Source organism: Syngnathus leptorhynchus, chromosome 4, assembly GCF_054491065.1.
Source record: "Syngnathus leptorhynchus isolate UIUO chromosome 4, UIUO_Slep, whole genome shotgun sequence".
NCBI lineage: Eukaryota > Metazoa > Chordata > Actinopteri > Syngnathiformes > Syngnathidae > Syngnathus > Syngnathus leptorhynchus.
The window spans coordinates 14,649,596-14,666,228 of NC_141198.1; the positions used below are offsets into that span (position 1 = coordinate 14,649,596).

General features: G+C 44.5%; 2 protein-coding genes across 6 annotated transcripts in view; both read right to left on the reverse strand.

Moving 5' to 3' along the window:
• Positions 1 to 6,613, reverse strand: part of LOC147058324 (protein unc-13 homolog B-like) — a 45,525-nt gene extending 38,912 nt beyond the window's left edge. The window contains exons 1-8 of the mRNA XM_085908771.1: positions 6,365 to 6,613; positions 3,699 to 3,728; positions 2,472 to 2,571; positions 2,056 to 2,173; positions 1,865 to 1,988; positions 1,609 to 1,685; positions 1,441 to 1,501; positions 120 to 318 (exon numbers count right to left, since the gene is read on the reverse strand). Coding sequence (XP_085764897.1) covers positions 120 to 318; positions 1,441 to 1,501; positions 1,609 to 1,685; positions 1,865 to 1,988; positions 2,056 to 2,173; positions 2,472 to 2,571; positions 3,699 to 3,728; positions 6,365 to 6,386 — 731 coding nt within the window. The 5' untranslated portion in view covers positions 6,387 to 6,613. The remainder of the gene's footprint in view (positions 1 to 119; positions 319 to 1,440; positions 1,502 to 1,608; positions 1,686 to 1,864; positions 1,989 to 2,055; positions 2,174 to 2,471; positions 2,572 to 3,698; positions 3,729 to 6,364) is intronic.
• Positions 6,614 to 8,440: 1,827 nt separating this feature from the next.
• Positions 8,441 to 15,525, reverse strand: ascc2 (activating signal cointegrator 1 complex subunit 2). Of its 5 annotated transcripts, none has more exons than XM_085910804.1 (19): positions 15,347 to 15,525; positions 14,514 to 14,602; positions 14,295 to 14,453; positions 13,743 to 13,916; positions 13,351 to 13,480; positions 13,211 to 13,279; positions 12,694 to 12,824; positions 12,499 to 12,611; positions 12,341 to 12,415; positions 11,961 to 12,065; positions 11,822 to 11,890; positions 11,669 to 11,743; positions 11,042 to 11,270; positions 10,746 to 10,942; positions 10,295 to 10,414; positions 9,891 to 10,127; positions 9,592 to 9,679; positions 8,983 to 9,074; positions 8,441 to 8,899 (listed from the first exon to the last, which is right to left on the reverse strand). In XM_085910804.1, exons 2-19 carry the CDS (start codon positions 14,595 to 14,597, stop codon positions 8,728 to 8,730), a joined length of 2,319 nt encoding a protein of 772 aa, XP_085766930.1. In that variant the 5' UTR covers positions 14,598 to 14,602; positions 15,347 to 15,525; the 3' UTR covers positions 8,441 to 8,727. The 5 variants fall into 5 exon arrangements, with proteins under 5 accessions (XP_085766930.1, XP_085766934.1, XP_085766929.1 ...); XM_085910808.1 differs by having other exon boundaries at positions 12,694 to 12,807; positions 13,212 to 13,279; positions 14,514 to 14,605; XM_085910803.1 differs by having other exon boundaries at positions 14,514 to 14,605.
• Between the last annotated feature and the right edge of the window lie 1,108 nt (positions 15,526 to 16,633).

Genomic DNA, 16,633 nt, shown 5'->3' on the forward strand with positions numbered 1-16,633 from the left:
AAGAAAAAGTGCGATAGCAATGATGCAAAGAAAAGAAAACGTGTTAACATGGAAGACAGAAAAGAAAAGCATCAAGTGAGGGGGGAAAAAAGAACCCAGCCATGGCAGTTTGTGTTTACCTGAAACTCCGCAGGTTTGGGCGCTCCATCTCAAAGCTGTCCATGTCCTGCGAGAGCTGCTGGCGCTGGACCCGGCCTCCGATGGGGTACTGGTGGGCTGACGAGTTGGTCTGCGAGGCGTTGTGATAGCGTGGAGGCGGAGCTCGGACGGCCGCTTCCCAGTCATGGTCATCCACGGCGCTGTCGTGATCGTCGAAAGCTGTGTTCAAGACAACGAGGTACGCAACACTTTGGGAAAAAGGTAACAGCCATTGAGTCACCTTTTTTTCTTGTCAAGTTTCCAGAAATTACTTAGTCAGCTCAAGTTCTGAGTGAGAACACAGACTACTGAATGCCACAGGTGAAAAGTACATTTAGAGAAATGCTTCTCTCTGGTGGTAAAAACGGGTATTACAACTTTAAAACTTTGTAGTCTTGCCTTGTCACCATGATTTGAAAGCCTGAACACAAGCTGGGGGGCATCATCTTAAAATCGTAAGCCTCGTCATAAACTCTGGCTTAAAACCACTTGAATTCTGTGTACGTACTTTGCTGGTCCGTCCGTCCAAAATAAGCCCAGTTGCCTGGTGATCAGTAAGCAGGGAAACCACAAGAACAAGAAAAGTCACTCCGAGAAATCAAGACCACGGATGAAAAGGATGACGACGACAAAGGAGATGAGGTGATGAAACGGATGGCTTTTGTGCAACATTCGCTCCAAATGAAGGAGCGAGAGAAGAAGACAGATAGACGCGCGCGCACACACACACACACACACACACACACACACACACACACACACACACACACACACACACACACACACACACACACACACATCCTGTTGCTTAACACCCTAACTCTAGCTTGCGATCCTAATTGCAAACCCTAACGATTTTTTTCCAAGCCAACCCTGTCCTTACAACCCTCTAAAAGCCAAACGCTTCTTTGAAACCTTAAGCCTCATTTAAAAACACCCTAAGCCTAACTTAAAGCCTAAATTGGAAAACCAAAGCAGGCTGATCTGAAACAATAGCGCAGGCCTGAATTGATGATGAAAGTAATCCTAAACGTTTAACTGTTATTAACTGCGCTTAACTTTTCTTCACACTTGGGAGAAGCCAACTGGGGACATGGTGAAAAACGACACTATGACGTCATACATTTGGTGAGGAAAAAAAAAAAAAAAAAAGCAACAGATACCAACATAAAATATGCAAACATGATGATTCTAATAGACACAGGCATGAATTGTGGCGGACCTCATGCAGTGACTTGTACCTAATGAAGTGTCCGTATGAATTGTGAATATGAAAGATGAAGATGGAAATGTGCTACTCACAGCACTGCGAGGGCACGGACGCCACCCGTCCTCTGTCAATGGGGTCGTCATGCGGCGGATACTGACGCAAAAAGTCACATTACATATTAAGCATCATCGGCACGACTGTAATGAGCGCTGTCAGCCTGAAGGTGGCAGAAGACTGCACGAAAGGAGACTTGAACTCACGTCTCGCTCGTCCATGTTCATATTGTTAATGCGATCCAGTTTGCGAGTCCAATATTGGGCTTCGTCCTCTGGAATGTCTGCAAAAAGCACAAAAGCAGCAATGATCCAGTCTCTTTGTATCAAACCCCTAACGTAGGCTTGAAATGTTTATTTCTAAAATCTACTCTTCAACTGATTCTTTTTCTTTTTTAGACTTTCATTTAATATTACTCAGTGCATTCTCATTTTTGTGCGCAGATGCATTAGGGCAACTGACCCAACGGGAGCTCAAAGCGTGCGTCCAGCAGCACTTGGTGCGCAGTCGGTTTGGTGGTGCCAAAGATCTCGTCTGCTCTCATCAGAACCTCCGAATCGAGACAAGTCCATTCCCCGGGACCCTCCTGTAACACCCGCAACACGTTAGTGTTGGTGTGTGTGCGTGTGCGTGCGCGTGCGTGCGTGACCGACCTCGTTGGATTGCCGAATGGCGTCGAGGGGCAGCAGCGCGGTGCCTATCAAAGTATCCCAAATTAAACCCTTGTTCCACAATTCTGCCACCAGGGAGGCATCTTGATGGCTGATCTCACTACACAACAAATAAGCAAAATTACGTCGATTCACATTCAGAGCAAAACGTGGCAAATTGAAGAAATGGGGGGGAAAAAAGTTGATGCTCTTTTTGGAATTGGAAAAAAAAAACAAATACTAAAAAACAATAAAGCTAAATTGTATCATTTCAGTAGCAAAATAATGACTTTTGGTGAAAATGTATGTTCTCTGAGCATCATCCAAACAAGGCGAGTGGCATCGAAAGCAGTTGGACCTCATTTGATGTAAACTCTCAATCTTAAGCGGCGCATCAGCTTTATTCGTGTTCCACTCACAACATGAAGTCCTGCTCCCAGCACGGCTGGTTTCCGCGGACCGCGATAGTCGTGCTCTTCACATTCTGCACCTTTAGTGTCACGTAGGCGTTGAACTTATCTGGAGAGAAAAAAAACAAAACATCTGTTCGCTTATCAGTGATGAGGGATGGGCTAGGATGGATTCATATTTACTGGATGTGATTGAGCCCGACATGGATGCTTCAAACCAATTCCGTACTCTTGCCGTGTTGTTTTGGGAGAGGTCTTTTTTTTTTTTTTTTTTGGGTGGGGCAACTCACAATAATATGTCCCTGCATTCTTGAAAGCGGTTTTCAGTGTTTCACTTGCACACTGATCAACGGACTCTTAAAGATGAGAAACGGCTGCTTAAAACTAAAGTAGCTGTCTTCCCTTCTGTTTTTGGGCCCGGCCTTTTGAGACTCTTGGAGGCACTCAATGTCAAACCAAAACGATTGAGTTCATTTTGGCCAAGGGGTCTTGAGGTGGGTTTTTTTTTAGTGTGTGTGGGTCTGCTCATGAGAGCCATGTTTGCCAAATGTCATTTGGTTTTGTGAAATTGGCCTTAAGGGCTGCGCTACGTTTTCAAACTGAAGTTCGCGTGTTCATCGTGAAAGCGAGCAAAAGATTCACCAAACGTCGGCCACAACGGATGCAGACTAAATCCGAGTGATTGCCAGACTAATTGAGGAAATGACACATTTTCCGGGCCGTTCATCTGCAGGGACATCCCGTTCCGCCCCTGGGATTTAAGCGTCCGCGACCAAACATATCGCTTATTATCAAAAATCTGATTGGCTTTTTCTAAAATGGAACAGCAGACTGGGGCGCCTCTTTTTCGTTTCTCCTTCACGTACGCTTCACTGAGTCTGAGCTTCCCGCAAAGCGTTTTGCCGAAGGGGACAGCACCAGTTGTCCAGTTTCTAAAGGACAAGTTGCAATTCCACCCATCAAGTAGAACCCAATTGTAAGGGAAGAGAACACTAAGGGAGAAAATTATCTGTCAAAATGACTTTTCCTCTGCCAACACGCAAGAGCAAATGAGCTGGAATTGGGAGCAACTCAATATTATTAAAATCGACACATTGTTGTTGGTCTTGAAAGCTTTTGTCGCGGGGTTGGGATGTTCAAAGATGCCCGTCCCAGCATGAAAAACTCAAAAAGATGATGTGTCTGCTTTCTGCAAAAAAAAAAAAAAAAAGGGGGGGATGCATAGAGAGCTCTCACCTGGAGGCCCGTCAAGTTTGGCTTTCTTCACTGTGGAGGGGGGAAAAAAAGAGAAAGCAAATGTTATCAATTTGTTGCTCCAACAAACATGAGCGTTGGGAGATCAAGCTGACTCAAGCTCAACAGTGAAATGACTTTTACCGTGAAAAAGTTAATTGGCAATTAAAGTTGAAGAGGTTAGCTCAATGAGGTTTACGTGCAAATTCACGATGACCTTTTATTCCAGGGGTGAAGAACAAGACGAGAGAGGAATAAAGTGTCCTAGTGGGCTGCAAAGAACAGTAGCAAGGTTGCTAGCTAGCAAGCTGCAGAGGTATTGCGGGGGGGGAGTTGTAGTAACACAAACCAGAGACATAGCACATTTACAGTAGGGTGACCAGACGTCCTCTTTTTCCCGGACATGTCCTACTTTTGAGACCTAAAAAAAATGTCCAGGGAGAATTTTAAAATTGTCCAGGATTTTGTTTGACTGCCGCCGCCCATTCCAGCGCTCTCACCAAATCTGGTCACCCTAATTTACAGTCCTGACAAGTTCATTCAAATATACATGTTTGACAATATGACAACAAAAAAACATTGTTACAAAGTACATCATACTTTCGTAAACTCAATCGCCAGCCAGCCAGCCAGGTAGGCCGATGCCGATCGGCCGCAGCCATCAAAGTTGAATCTGGCATCTTGTGGCCGTCGCAGGTCAGCGTGGCTGCTATTAGAAAGCGCTAGAAACGCTTCGCACGTACTTGCTGGCCAGCGTTTGCAAACGGATCATCCCGACAAGATATTGCCTTAAGGGCCGCGCCGAGGCTAACGATAAAGCTAACCGGCATGCTCGCAGCGAGACTGCATTGGGCACTTTGTAACAACAAGTAGCCTCTGAGTTTGAGACTAAACGTGGTCAAATCAATAACTGTCATCTGATCATGTGATGAGTCACGCATGGGATTAAATGCTCAGAGAATGATGACGACGTCGTATTCTTTCATGCACTAGACTGTTTTTTTTCCAAAAGACGGAAAGACATTGGATGAAGGGAGTTATGCTTTTCACAACTGCTGGCTCACGGGCCCAGTAAAATGTATCTACTTTCACAAGGTGGGGGCGGGGCTCATGACAGAAGGTCAGACCGGCCGGTCACCAACTCTTTGTCACCAACACTCTCAAGGACCCTTCACGGTGGCGGGAAAAAAAACGGGAAAGACAGACACGGCTTTGATGCTCAGCAAGGGGCATTATCGTGAGAGCACCGCCCCGTGCGAGCTCGACATTCCAACACGCGCACAACAGCGGCAGATGGCGGCGGGATTACCCGCTCAGCCCCTCCCATCACGCACAAGGCTTACTTCCTTGTTTATTTCATCCTGCTGGGACTTCACTTCCTCTTCTCACCTGTCACTTCCTGCTGCTCACTTCCTGTTCTTACTTGTCTCTTTCAGGTGCTCATTTCCTATCCTTCACCTGCCACTTGCCCTTTTTTTGTTCTGTCAATGTAACCTCAAAATGAAGGACAGTTGCTTATTCTGTGCCAAATGCTACGATTTCAGATTGACCTCATAGAAACGGACAAAAGGAAACTGTGGAGGAACGAGAAGTACGAGGCATTTTTTTGTTGCTGTTCTTCTGGTTTGTCCAGATTGACGTTCTTTGTACTCGCAAGGAAACGTTTGACGCACATTATCAGTGTGTATCCGACAATTGCAATCTTTATTGATCCAAAACCGGGCCCAGCTGCAGTCTGGCAACTATCGGCCCAGAACGGACGAGTTGGGCAGCGGCACCGTCTTGCCTCGGGCATTAATCACACAAAACCGACGTGGAAGCGTCCACAGAGATGACAAAGCGACGACAACAAAAGGCCGCCGGCTCGACCTAGTGTCGTAGACCATCTGAACAACATTAGAAACCTCCAAAAGGGTCACATCGGCTCACATTTGAATGGATTTTGGTGTGTCGAGAAGCACACGAGAACAAATAGAATGAGCACAAATGCCGACGAGCAAATAAATGATAAATAAATGAAAAAAGATAAATGAGTAAATGACCAAATGTTGGTTTAATCAACATGCAGCATGTTCTTGTGAAAGCGCTACTGGAGATCAATAAAGATGTGTTGTGTTCAGTTGGCACATTGATCTTATTCAATAACTGTCAAGCATCAAAGACCCACTACTTGGACTTTAGTTTTGTTTCATGGAAAAGCTGTGCTGATAAGCGGATCCAAATGCGCGTTTGCAAATGTAGTCAGAAAGCACCGAACGGACATGAACGTGGCTTCTCAATGCCAGTTTTATTTTTTTTGTTCTATGTGTCGATAAGCTGACGCCAATGCAACCACCACATATCAAATATTCAACAAAAATGATCAAATATCTACAGACATTGATTTAGTGAGGAGGATAAGCGGTCAAAGAGAATGAATGAATGAATGAATGAATGAATGAATGATCGAAAGAATGATGGTCATCCCCTGAGGAGTCCAGAGTAAGAAGAGTTTTAATCACACCCAAACATAGTAGTTGTATATTAACACAGAAATCCAGGTGCGCTCTTTTATAACAACGAAAATGCGCTCAGCCACTCTTCACATCTTGCAGACCGGACAGGTGGATCGCAAATCGGAATTGGGAACTGCATTCTACCGGTGACTTGGTCCTGGTGGACACACTCACCTCTGATGCACAGAAGCGACATCGCAGCAGGTTGTTTATTTGAGGGGGACTTGAGTTGCGTCCACGCTTGTCTCTTCAGTCACTTGTTGCACATCCACAGCCTCCACACTCCTTCATGTCCCGCCATTCAATGATGAGTGGAAGTAGGACTAAACAAAACTCAACATTATCGTCGTTTACGACTTACTGACTGACTGACTGACTGACTGTCTGACTGACTGGCTGGCCGGCTTTCACAGTGTGTGCATGTGTGTGTCGGCACGGCACGCGCACGCACAACCGATTAAAAGGCAGGATCAAATCCGACGAGCTGGGCGGCTCTTGTGTTGCGTTCAAGGACAGGGTTCAGTTCGGGAATTGGAACATTCAATGGTTTCGGTCTTTTTTATTTACAACGGCTTTGATGTACTTTCGTACTTTTGTACTACATATAGTCATGATGGGAAATAATACATGTCTATGCCTTATGTATGTTTTTAAATTGTATTTAATTCTGTGTTCGACTCATTCTTATTATTCCATGTGAGACGTATGGTGTACATTTTGACATTACATAAGTACATATGACAGTAAAAACTGCATATTAAAAGACAAATTATGATCCATATATATTGTACAGTATGTAGTCATTGTAGAGCACAGGTGTCAGACCGAAGGCCCGGGGGCCAGATACGGCCCACCACATCATTTTATGTGGCCCGCAAAGACAAACTGTGCATCAAATTCAGGTGTCATGACTAAAATTGCAAATATCTTCATTTTAAAAATATATATATATTTTTAAATATTTGACCAGTTTTTACGAGGGTGTCATTACTAAAATTGCAAATATCTTCATTTAAAATATATATTTTTTTAAACATATTTGACCAGTTTTTACTAGGGGCCTCCGCGTGAGTGCTAAGATTACCTTCACCAATGTCCCGCATTGGCTATAGCGGCTCTTGGAGGACAGTCAATAGCTGACATATGTGTGTGTTGTGGGGCAGGGTGCCACGCTGACACTGTGGTCAAGTGGCGGGCTAAAAAACATTTTAAGAACGATTGAAGTTGTTTTTACACTTTGATGGCAAGAATCCTAAAATGAAACCGATTATTGTCATTTCCAAATGGTACTTGTTGCAGCTGTGGGACACCGCCCTGTAGATGGCGCTCATCCTCAGCACTGGCGTCATCCTGCAGGCCCACCAGCTCCACGACGACCACATCTTCTTCGATCTCTTCCAAAGCGGGACGTCCTGAAGATCATGTCCTCCCTCCGGACCAAAACGTACCGACAACTGCGCTGTTCGGAGCTCTTCAACCGCAACCAGGTGAGACGGGCAAAGCTACTTGTAGATGCTGTGTGGACATGAGTACCATCGGACCTGCGTGGATCCCTGGCTGTTGCTGCATCACACCTGCCCGCTGTGTAATTTGAGTGTAACAAAGTGTTGCGTCCGCCGCTGCAAGCCATTCACACACTTTCCTCTAGCCATCGCGCACGGAGGCCAAATAAACGAAAGGCTAAAAGGAAGGGTAGTCAGCCATTATGTTCCAGAAGTATAGTTTTTTGACAAATCTGTTTTATCGACAAGAAATCCACCCAACATATTCCTTGTAAGGTGAGATGAATTTCAGAAAAGCCAATGCTAGTCATTTCATTTCTGGACTTTGGTTTGAAGGCGTCGTTTTGTTTAAAATCAATATTAACATTAACACTTATGCTCTGTCCATTATTTAGTTTTCAAAGTGACTGTTTAAAAAGAAAAGAAACATCAGTATCCGGTACCAAAAGGCCCCCAAATCCAAAATCAAACCTAAGCCGTGAGATGCATGGTCTGTTTTATCATCAATGTTTTCCCTCCCCAGGCGGCGTCCATGGGGGCAGTTAGTAATCACACTCCATTTTTGCTCGTCCATTTGTTTGTCATACTCGAGCGTTGCCTCTATTGGATCCGAAAGTGTTGCGTGTCGCACAACCGGGACAGCATTTTTGACAGGGCTTTTTTTTTCCATCCGCAACAACAAAAACCTCCGCGGGCAAGTCGGGCACAGGTGGCTCCAAAATGACGTCTGTTAGATGAAGCCCTCATGTTTTGGGGTTGGAGACCTTATTCAAGTATTTATTGCAAGCATTTTCATGTGCTGCGGTTACAAAGTGCTGACAGGTCAGGTTTGTGTACAAAAATCATCAATTTGTGATTTGCAAACGCCCAAGAGCAGTCAATGCAATAAACGTCCACTTCTTCCGCATGCCACATTTGGATTTTTCATTGCAAAGTAAAACACGTGCTGGCTACTTCACTCCTTTGGTTTCCAATCACATCAATTATTTGTCCAAAAATGGGAGCCTCAGTCCACTTCTTTTCAGGAAGGTACGATCACGAGGGGATCATACCTTTGCTCCTCTTGCGGTCGGCCATGTTACGCCGGTTGTGGTTGGTCCCGCGGCCCTTGTTGGCCTCCTTCCTGCGCCTGTCCAGAAATGTGTCCAGCGTCTGTCCCTGGCCTTTAGAACGGCCCACCACGTGGCTGGGACGCTCCGGCTGGATGCTGAGGAGGAAGATCGGTCGCCGCTTAACAGATGGCAGCCGCGTGTCTGTTGCTGCGTGTTGTTGTGCGTACGTGTGCCTCACCCTTTCCTTTGCTGCACGGCAACTCGTCTGGCCTCGGCTCGCGCCCTCAGCAGCGCCGGGTCCTGAATGAACTGGTCCTTGTTCATGTTGCTCTGTGGGACAAAACAGGGCCTGGGTTAAGTGCTCAAGCCTGAGACAGTAAGGTTCAGGGTAGGGTTTCAAACCAGGACTATGGTTTCAAACAACATTTTTGGCTTTGTGTCATTGTAGGACTTGAAGCCTGGGATAAGGTTTCAATTTAAGGTTTAAAGTTTTTGTTTAAGTCTCAAATTGAGGCTTCAAGCTAAGGTTGGAGTTTCAATCTTAGGTAGGCTCTCAAACAAGTGTTTGGGTTCCAAGTTAGTCTCAAAAGCCTGGGTTAGGATTTGAAAGTCTCGACGCTTGGGTTGCAGTTTTTAACAAATTCATGTCAATTTTAAATTTTAAGTCAGGGTTGGACTTCCAGACCTGGGCTACAGTTTCAAAGTAGGCTTACAGGCCAGAGTTAGAATTTCAAGTAAGATTGGAGGTTTCATAGTGGCATCAAATTATTTAAAATTTCTGGAAACGTCAAAATAATCAACAATCCAAAGACACCCAATGAATTCCTCTCCAGACGTCTCGTCTTACCTGCAGTGCTTGCTCCTCTTGTTCTTCGTCATTCTCTGCTTCCTCAGCGTTATTTGCTCTCTGGAGGACTCGGGGCACCGTGAAAGGTCTGAAATGGAAACTCATCAGTTAGCATCAGAGTGGAGATCACTCATGAAAATGAGCGAACTGAGGCTGAATATAAAATAGTAAATGGATTGCACTTATTTGCCTTTTTTTTAAGTTGCCACAAGACGGAAACACAGCTCTACATTTGCCATAATGCGTTTTAAGGGACTCCACAAGGTTCAAATCTTAGGCCATTCAAAACTCTACTGTACCTCCTGTTCAGGAGGCTGTCTCCGTCCAGGTCGTTGGCTCCCACTTGATTCATGTCATAGGTGTCGTCATACTCGTCATCGTAGTCGTCGCCCGTGATGTAGCTAGCCGACGCCCCCGCCGCGTCTCCCGCCTGCGGCTGGACCTCGTCCACCACCGTCTGGTAGGCCTGGTAACGAGCGCGCTGCTCAGATATGTGCTGCTTGTCGTTGAGCAGCTCCGTCATGCTCTCGCCTTTCCTGTTGGGGGGCATTTGCCATAATAGGTGAAACAAGGGTTTGGGTTTCCTTTGGGTGTTATAAGCCAAATTTATAAAAGGGCTTCAAATTTGAATCCAAAGCCAGGACTCGCATTTCAAAGCCAGAGTTACGGTTTGAAAACACAGCTTGGTCAAGCCATCTCGCACCTCCTTCCCTTCGAGACGCGCGTCATGTCTACGGCATCCCTGCGGAAGACATCAAACTCATCGTCGTCATACACGTTGGATCTGCTGTTCAACACGACAGGGAGAGCTTCTTTCACCGGCCTTAAAACACAAAGACAAAAAAAAAAAAACTCCGATTCACAATAAGTCCCAATATGGTCAGCTATTCTGTTTCCATTTATGCAAAACTAAAGGTTTTGACTGATTCGACATATTTCCTTCAAATTTGGACTTTTTCAGGATAAGTGCAGACTTCAAATTTCAAAACCTACTAGAACATATTTTATAAATGGTAAATAGAGGATGTATGTATGTAATTGCTTCACCTGGCCTTGCTACCGCTTACTTTTGTTCCGTCAACCTGCATTTTATTCTGAACTCTCTCACTAGTGTGGTTCTACTGAAAAGACTGCTGCTGTTTGCGTGGGATGACCTGGGCATAGCGCGGTCCAGCGCGTCCAGTTCGGGTGCCAGTCGCCCTTCCAGGATGTTGTTGATGACCACTTCCGAGTTGTAGCCGTATTCCCGCAGGCACGCCAGCAAAAAGCCCTCACCCAGGTCAGGCAGCAGGTCCCGGATGCACGACACTAGCGACTCCAACTCTGCCTCGCTCACGGGACAAATGTCCCCCTGGGGTGGGGGGAGGTGAACAGACAGCCAATTTGGGAGATTTCTTGGAGGGATCTCTTGAACATTTCTTCTTTTTTTTTCTTTGGGTGAAGAACCTACATTGGTTCCTTTACGGGGGACGTCCGGCATCCAATTTGTGGCCTCAGCCCCCCCCACTCTGCCACCATCTGATTCCCTCACATCCCGATCGATGGAGAGTAAGGTCTCGCACGGCGCTCCCCGATTGGCCGGCTGCGACGAGGACACCGTGCGTGGTGGTTTGTCTCTGCCCACGCTGTCCCAGACACTGTGGACGCCGTGGAGCAGGTAGGACGTCCTGGTCTCATCGCTGAGACGCACAAGTTGAGGCTTTGATAAGATTTGTACCTTTCCTTTTTGTACCGTTCTTTTCTTGGCTAACGTCAGAAGCCGATATCAGAAGCTAACACTGGGAAGCTTTTTTTCTTTTTTTTTAACCTCCAATTACTGGTGACGTTGGAAGCCAATTCAAAAAGCTGACAGTAGGACTTAAAGTCGACGCGAACGGTGGAAGCAGACTTCAGAATCAAGTATTGGAAACAAACGGTCTTGTTTAGCTCTAAGATGACGTTGGATTACAATTCAAACGGCTTACACTGAAGCTAACGTAGACGTTAATGTTGAACGCTAACGATGGTAATTTTTCTGCTAACATTGGAAATTTTGGATGCTACGGATTTGTTTGCAACATGAATGGCGAGAGGATACATGGCAGGAAGGGCTTGTTGAAGGAGGCTGACATCGTCCGCAATGGGAAACAGTTCGTCGTAATCGCACAAAAACCTTACGGGACGACAAAACATGAGCGCATGACAAATCAAATGCAAGTTGAGGAAATGCTCAAAGTGCTAGGGTACCAACCTTTTCTCCGACAAAAACGACGTGAAGTGTTGCAGCAGCTCTTCGGCAAATGCTTGCTTGTTTTCCACCCTGCGGGACAAATGCGCTCCTGTTAGCATTAGCTTTAGCGCATGTGCATCAGGCGACGCGGCAGCCTCACCCCTCCAGAATCGGCTGCAGGCAGGCGTGGTGCAGCAGCAGGTGAGCCGTGTCCAACATCCTGCGGCGCGAGTGGGACAACCTCTGCCACATGTCTTCCTGAAGACTGCAAAGAGGTTTCCAGCATTAGGTGGCTTGTAGGAGACTTATGCATGTGCATCTTTGACAGAAACCCAAAAGTGGATCACTGCCTAACTCTTTTCCACCATGGCATGTTTTTGTGTTCCGACTTATGATAGACATGTTTTCCAAAAATGCAAAACTGAACTGCACTTTCAAAGCATTCACAGGGCAGGCCAGAAGCCCCCAGAAACGCACGATTTAAACAAAAATAGAAGATATAGCAGAGCCTTCAAGCAGCCGCTCAGACATGCCAAACACCTTGTATCTTCAAAGTTCCTCTTGGTCAAGGCATTTTCCAGGTCGGGCACGACGCTCTCATAGAAAGAAGTCAGCCTGCAGCGGGAGTAAAGTACGCATGAGATGTCGTGAGCACCTCGTGACCTGAAGCGGCCTGTGGCCGGCGTACGTCTGTCTACCTGCAGAGGAAGCCGTGCGAGTGGAAAGTGGCGCAAGCGGCGGGGAAGACGCTCAAGAAGGCGTGCAAGGTACTGCTTGCGTCGCACAGGTACAGAAGAATGTCCACAAAGTCCTGCAAAGAGCAGAAACGCACACCAATGTATGCCAGGTGAGGCCAAGCGGCCTCCGATGCCCTTCCTGTGTGGCGGCCTCACTCGCTGAGTCATGCTGATGGCGGTCGGCTGCTTGTGGCCGTTGAGCTTCATGGGTTGGACAGCGGTGGCGCCGTCGCAGCGGAGGCCACATTTCTCCACGATGGTGTCCAACACCTTGACAGGTCGTTGTGCCAATAGGGGAAAAAGGGTACAGTACAAAGGTGAGACAATCAATTGTTTCATCGACATCCGATTAGCATTTTTAGCCATTTTCACTGAATCCCTTTAGATTTGTGCATTTTCTTCAATTCAATTTGAGGTTGTATCCCATTTAAATCTACATAGGATGAAAATGAAAAAATCCAAATAAACTAGTTCAATGAAGCTCAAACTTACTTCCAACTCTTGACTTACCCACACTCAACTGATTTCAGTTCAATTTAACTCTACTTACTGAAACTGTTTTTGAATATAGAAAAAGAAATTTAAAAAAGTATCTCTGTTTTTTTTTTCTCTTTCATTTTTAAACTACATCACAGTGTGATGGTTTCATAAAGCGACCCAGACTATAGTCTCACCTCCAAAATAGTGGGCACGGTGTCATCCAGGTCTCTGTAGTAAGATGGCTGCTGAATGAAGATGTTCTCTGCACAAGAGGATGCAATAATCCACACGGTGTCCACAAAGGAATCAGCAATGTGAGGTGGTGATCGTCACCGATCATCTTGTGCAGCAGCCGAGCGTTGCCCTTCCCAAACAGCACGCACAGGTCCATCATTTTGGGAATGTCAAACAGGAAGTTCTCGTAGAGGATTTCCCCAAACGCGGCGGGGGTGATGAAATTCTCCTGAGGAAGAGGAAGAACATCATGACCTTTTAAAAATAAAATGCAGTCCAATGTCAAGAGGTGAATTGAATGAACATTTAAGCAGTCTCGCAATTCCACTTGTGACTCAAATTTTGGCTCTCAACTCAACACAAAATGATCAACAGGAAAAAGAATGGAACAAGTGATGGCACGGAACTCGGATGAGCGATGGTGGCTTTTGGATATATTTGCCACAATAAAGGCTGCTGGTGAATGTATTTCATTATTGGGATGGTCCTACCTTGGACTCCTTGTGCGTGGCCATCCTGAGGAAGGTCAAGAAGACAGCGTGGTGGAGCGAGTGCTGAGTCTGGGCCACCGCCGGAAACGTGGGTGCTGAGGCCAGGTCCGGGCCGCGAGGGGCATGCTGGACGTACGAGTCCAAGCAATTCTGCAGCGATCTGTCAAACACGACCTGACAAAAGGAGAGACTCTTATGTTGTTGTTTTGTTTACTTGATAAATTCAAATGATTTTCTTAAACCTTCACATAAAATGAATGAGGAAATAAAGATTTTACAGAGTGTTTTCTCCATTGTAAATCTAACAAAATACTAATAGTCAAATGTTCTGCCTTTAATTCATAAGTTTATTATTGTAAACATCAGCGGACCCCAACAGTTATTTTATTCATGAGGTATATTTTTCTACTAATCAGAGTCTTAATCAGATGGATGGATGGATGAATGGATGAATGGGTGGGTGGGTTTGCTAGCATTAAGCTAAGCTGATGGACTTCTGAAAGAAAGTGAATGTGGGTTGCTTAGATATACTGAGGAGACAACACCTCTCACCTGACACCAAAATTTGTCATGCGGCAGCGCGAGTAGCCATTCCAGATCTTCCAAGATGAAGCGCCCTCGTTCCAGGAACTCCTCTGCATCGGCCGGACAGGCGTCAGTCGAAAGTGGCACGTAAGGCACGAAGAGGCGCTCCTCCTTCCTGTCAGGGTGCTGAACAGAGAGACGCGTGATGGCGGACCAACCACAACAAGAGAGATGACGGCCACTCACCAGTGCGGCCAGCGAGCGCTCCTTGCCCAGCGCGTCTCGCTCTATCACCTGCTGCTCATCCAACGGGACCCTCGCGCAGGCCATGGCTTCTTCTTAAAAGAGACAGATCAATGACTTGTATGGAACATCTTTGCTCCTCTTCAACTTTTGTTGTTGTTGACATTATCAGCTTTTTCCTATGCCTTTGTAGAAGCATCAAAATGAAAACTGAAGCTGTGACGTGTGTGTGACATAATGACAATGAGGGTAAAGTATTTGCAAGAAAACACATTAGGAGCTCCATGTAAATAAATAAATGAAAAAAAAATAGTAATCTGAATAAACAAATCATATATATATATATATATATATATATATATATATATATATATATATATATATATATATATATTCTTTATTGGGCATACCTGGTTTTGTCCAAAAGCATGTTCCAAACACTGGAGATTATAAAAATAAATCTGAAGGCTACAGAAAATATTTGGGGATTCTTAACACTGACTCTGGGGGAAAATAAGTGTTTCTGCTTTAGATAAAAAACAAAAACAAAAAAAACCCTGCCTTTTATGGAGGGGGCAAACAACGCCAAGTCTCTCCAAATGGAATGTTTTCTTAACACTTTGCCAATGCCGCTGTGTGTAGGTGTAATTTCACATCTCTACGTTAAGGGGGTTACTATTTTATATTTTAAACATCAACCTGGAATTGAAAGTTGTGTAGCAACGAAGTTAGAATCACCTTTGATGACAGTGCGTCAATCAACGACGGTAGCTAGGCGTTAGTTAGCCTTACGTAGCTTCACACATGTCGTCGAGAGAAACAATACATTCACCCACCTCCTTACAGTCAGTGTCTTCCAATCTCGGGGCACATTCTCGTGTCAATGTTGCCGCTTTTGTAGGATATTTTCACTTTCAAAAACCTTGTTACTTTTTCTTAATTTCAGTTGTCGGAACTCAGCCGAGCACGCATGCGCACCAAGAACGGCTCCGTGTTTGTTCTTCCAGAAATTGCGTGGCAACACAGAAGGGCTTGTTTGTTTACCGCCCTCTAGTGTACACCGGTAGAGTTGTGCATTGTTTGGATTTCAATTTTCTTTAGAAAAGGCCTAATAAAATGTGAATATTAATTAAAATGACAATAAAATATCCCCCCTAAAATTACCATTGATATTTTGCATGACATGTCAACATTTTACATAAGCGGTACAGATAATGGGTAGATGGATTTGAATTTTGCAAACTTTTTCAGATTCAAATTAAATGTTTTTATTGATGTGCTTTTTAAAAAATGCAAAAATGCCTTAATTCAAATTATTTGAAAATTGCCGATAAAATTATGCGTATTCTCTGGTTATATGCAAAAAGCATTTCTATAGATATGAGAGGCACGTCAGTATCTTAATCTATTAAAATTAATTAAAAACTCACAAAACATTACAAAATACGAATCAAAGTATATCTTTAGATATACCTTATATGTTCTTAATAAAAAATGTGTAATGTAAAGCTTTATGCATTATTCATAGATAAAGTGGCTTGGCTGCATTTTAAATATATTTCAAGTTACTTTACATATACATATAATACACTAAAACAAAAAAATTAAATGTTACATCTTTTATGTTTAAGTGAATTTAAATCGGAAGGTCCAATAAAAGTAGCACTATGCTCTACAAAGTGAAATCGTTAAAAGGTATTTGTTCAAATAAAACAAATAATCAAACATATGCATGGAAAAAAATCTTACTTTTATTGGTCAAGTATAAAGTCAGAATAAATAGCACATAGCCTTGCCTTTCTTGGATTTTTGTTGTTGTTGCTTTTTGACATACATAAAAAAAAGAAAGAAAAATGGGGGAGGGGGGGGGGCGACCCGGCAAGATCTGGTCTTTTCTAACCATTTGCGAACGTGAACAATCAACCCAGTTGAATGGAATTCGCCGTTGACACAATCAAAGTCTGACACAGGCCTGTATACACACATTTAAATATTCTACCATGTACATTTTTTGTCATTAAGAAGCAGCAACAATGGAGCTGAACTCAAAATCCATTTACTACCAGAATGCTACTTTAATCAGATGACATTTTTAAAATCGATTGGAAAAAAGATTCAGTTCT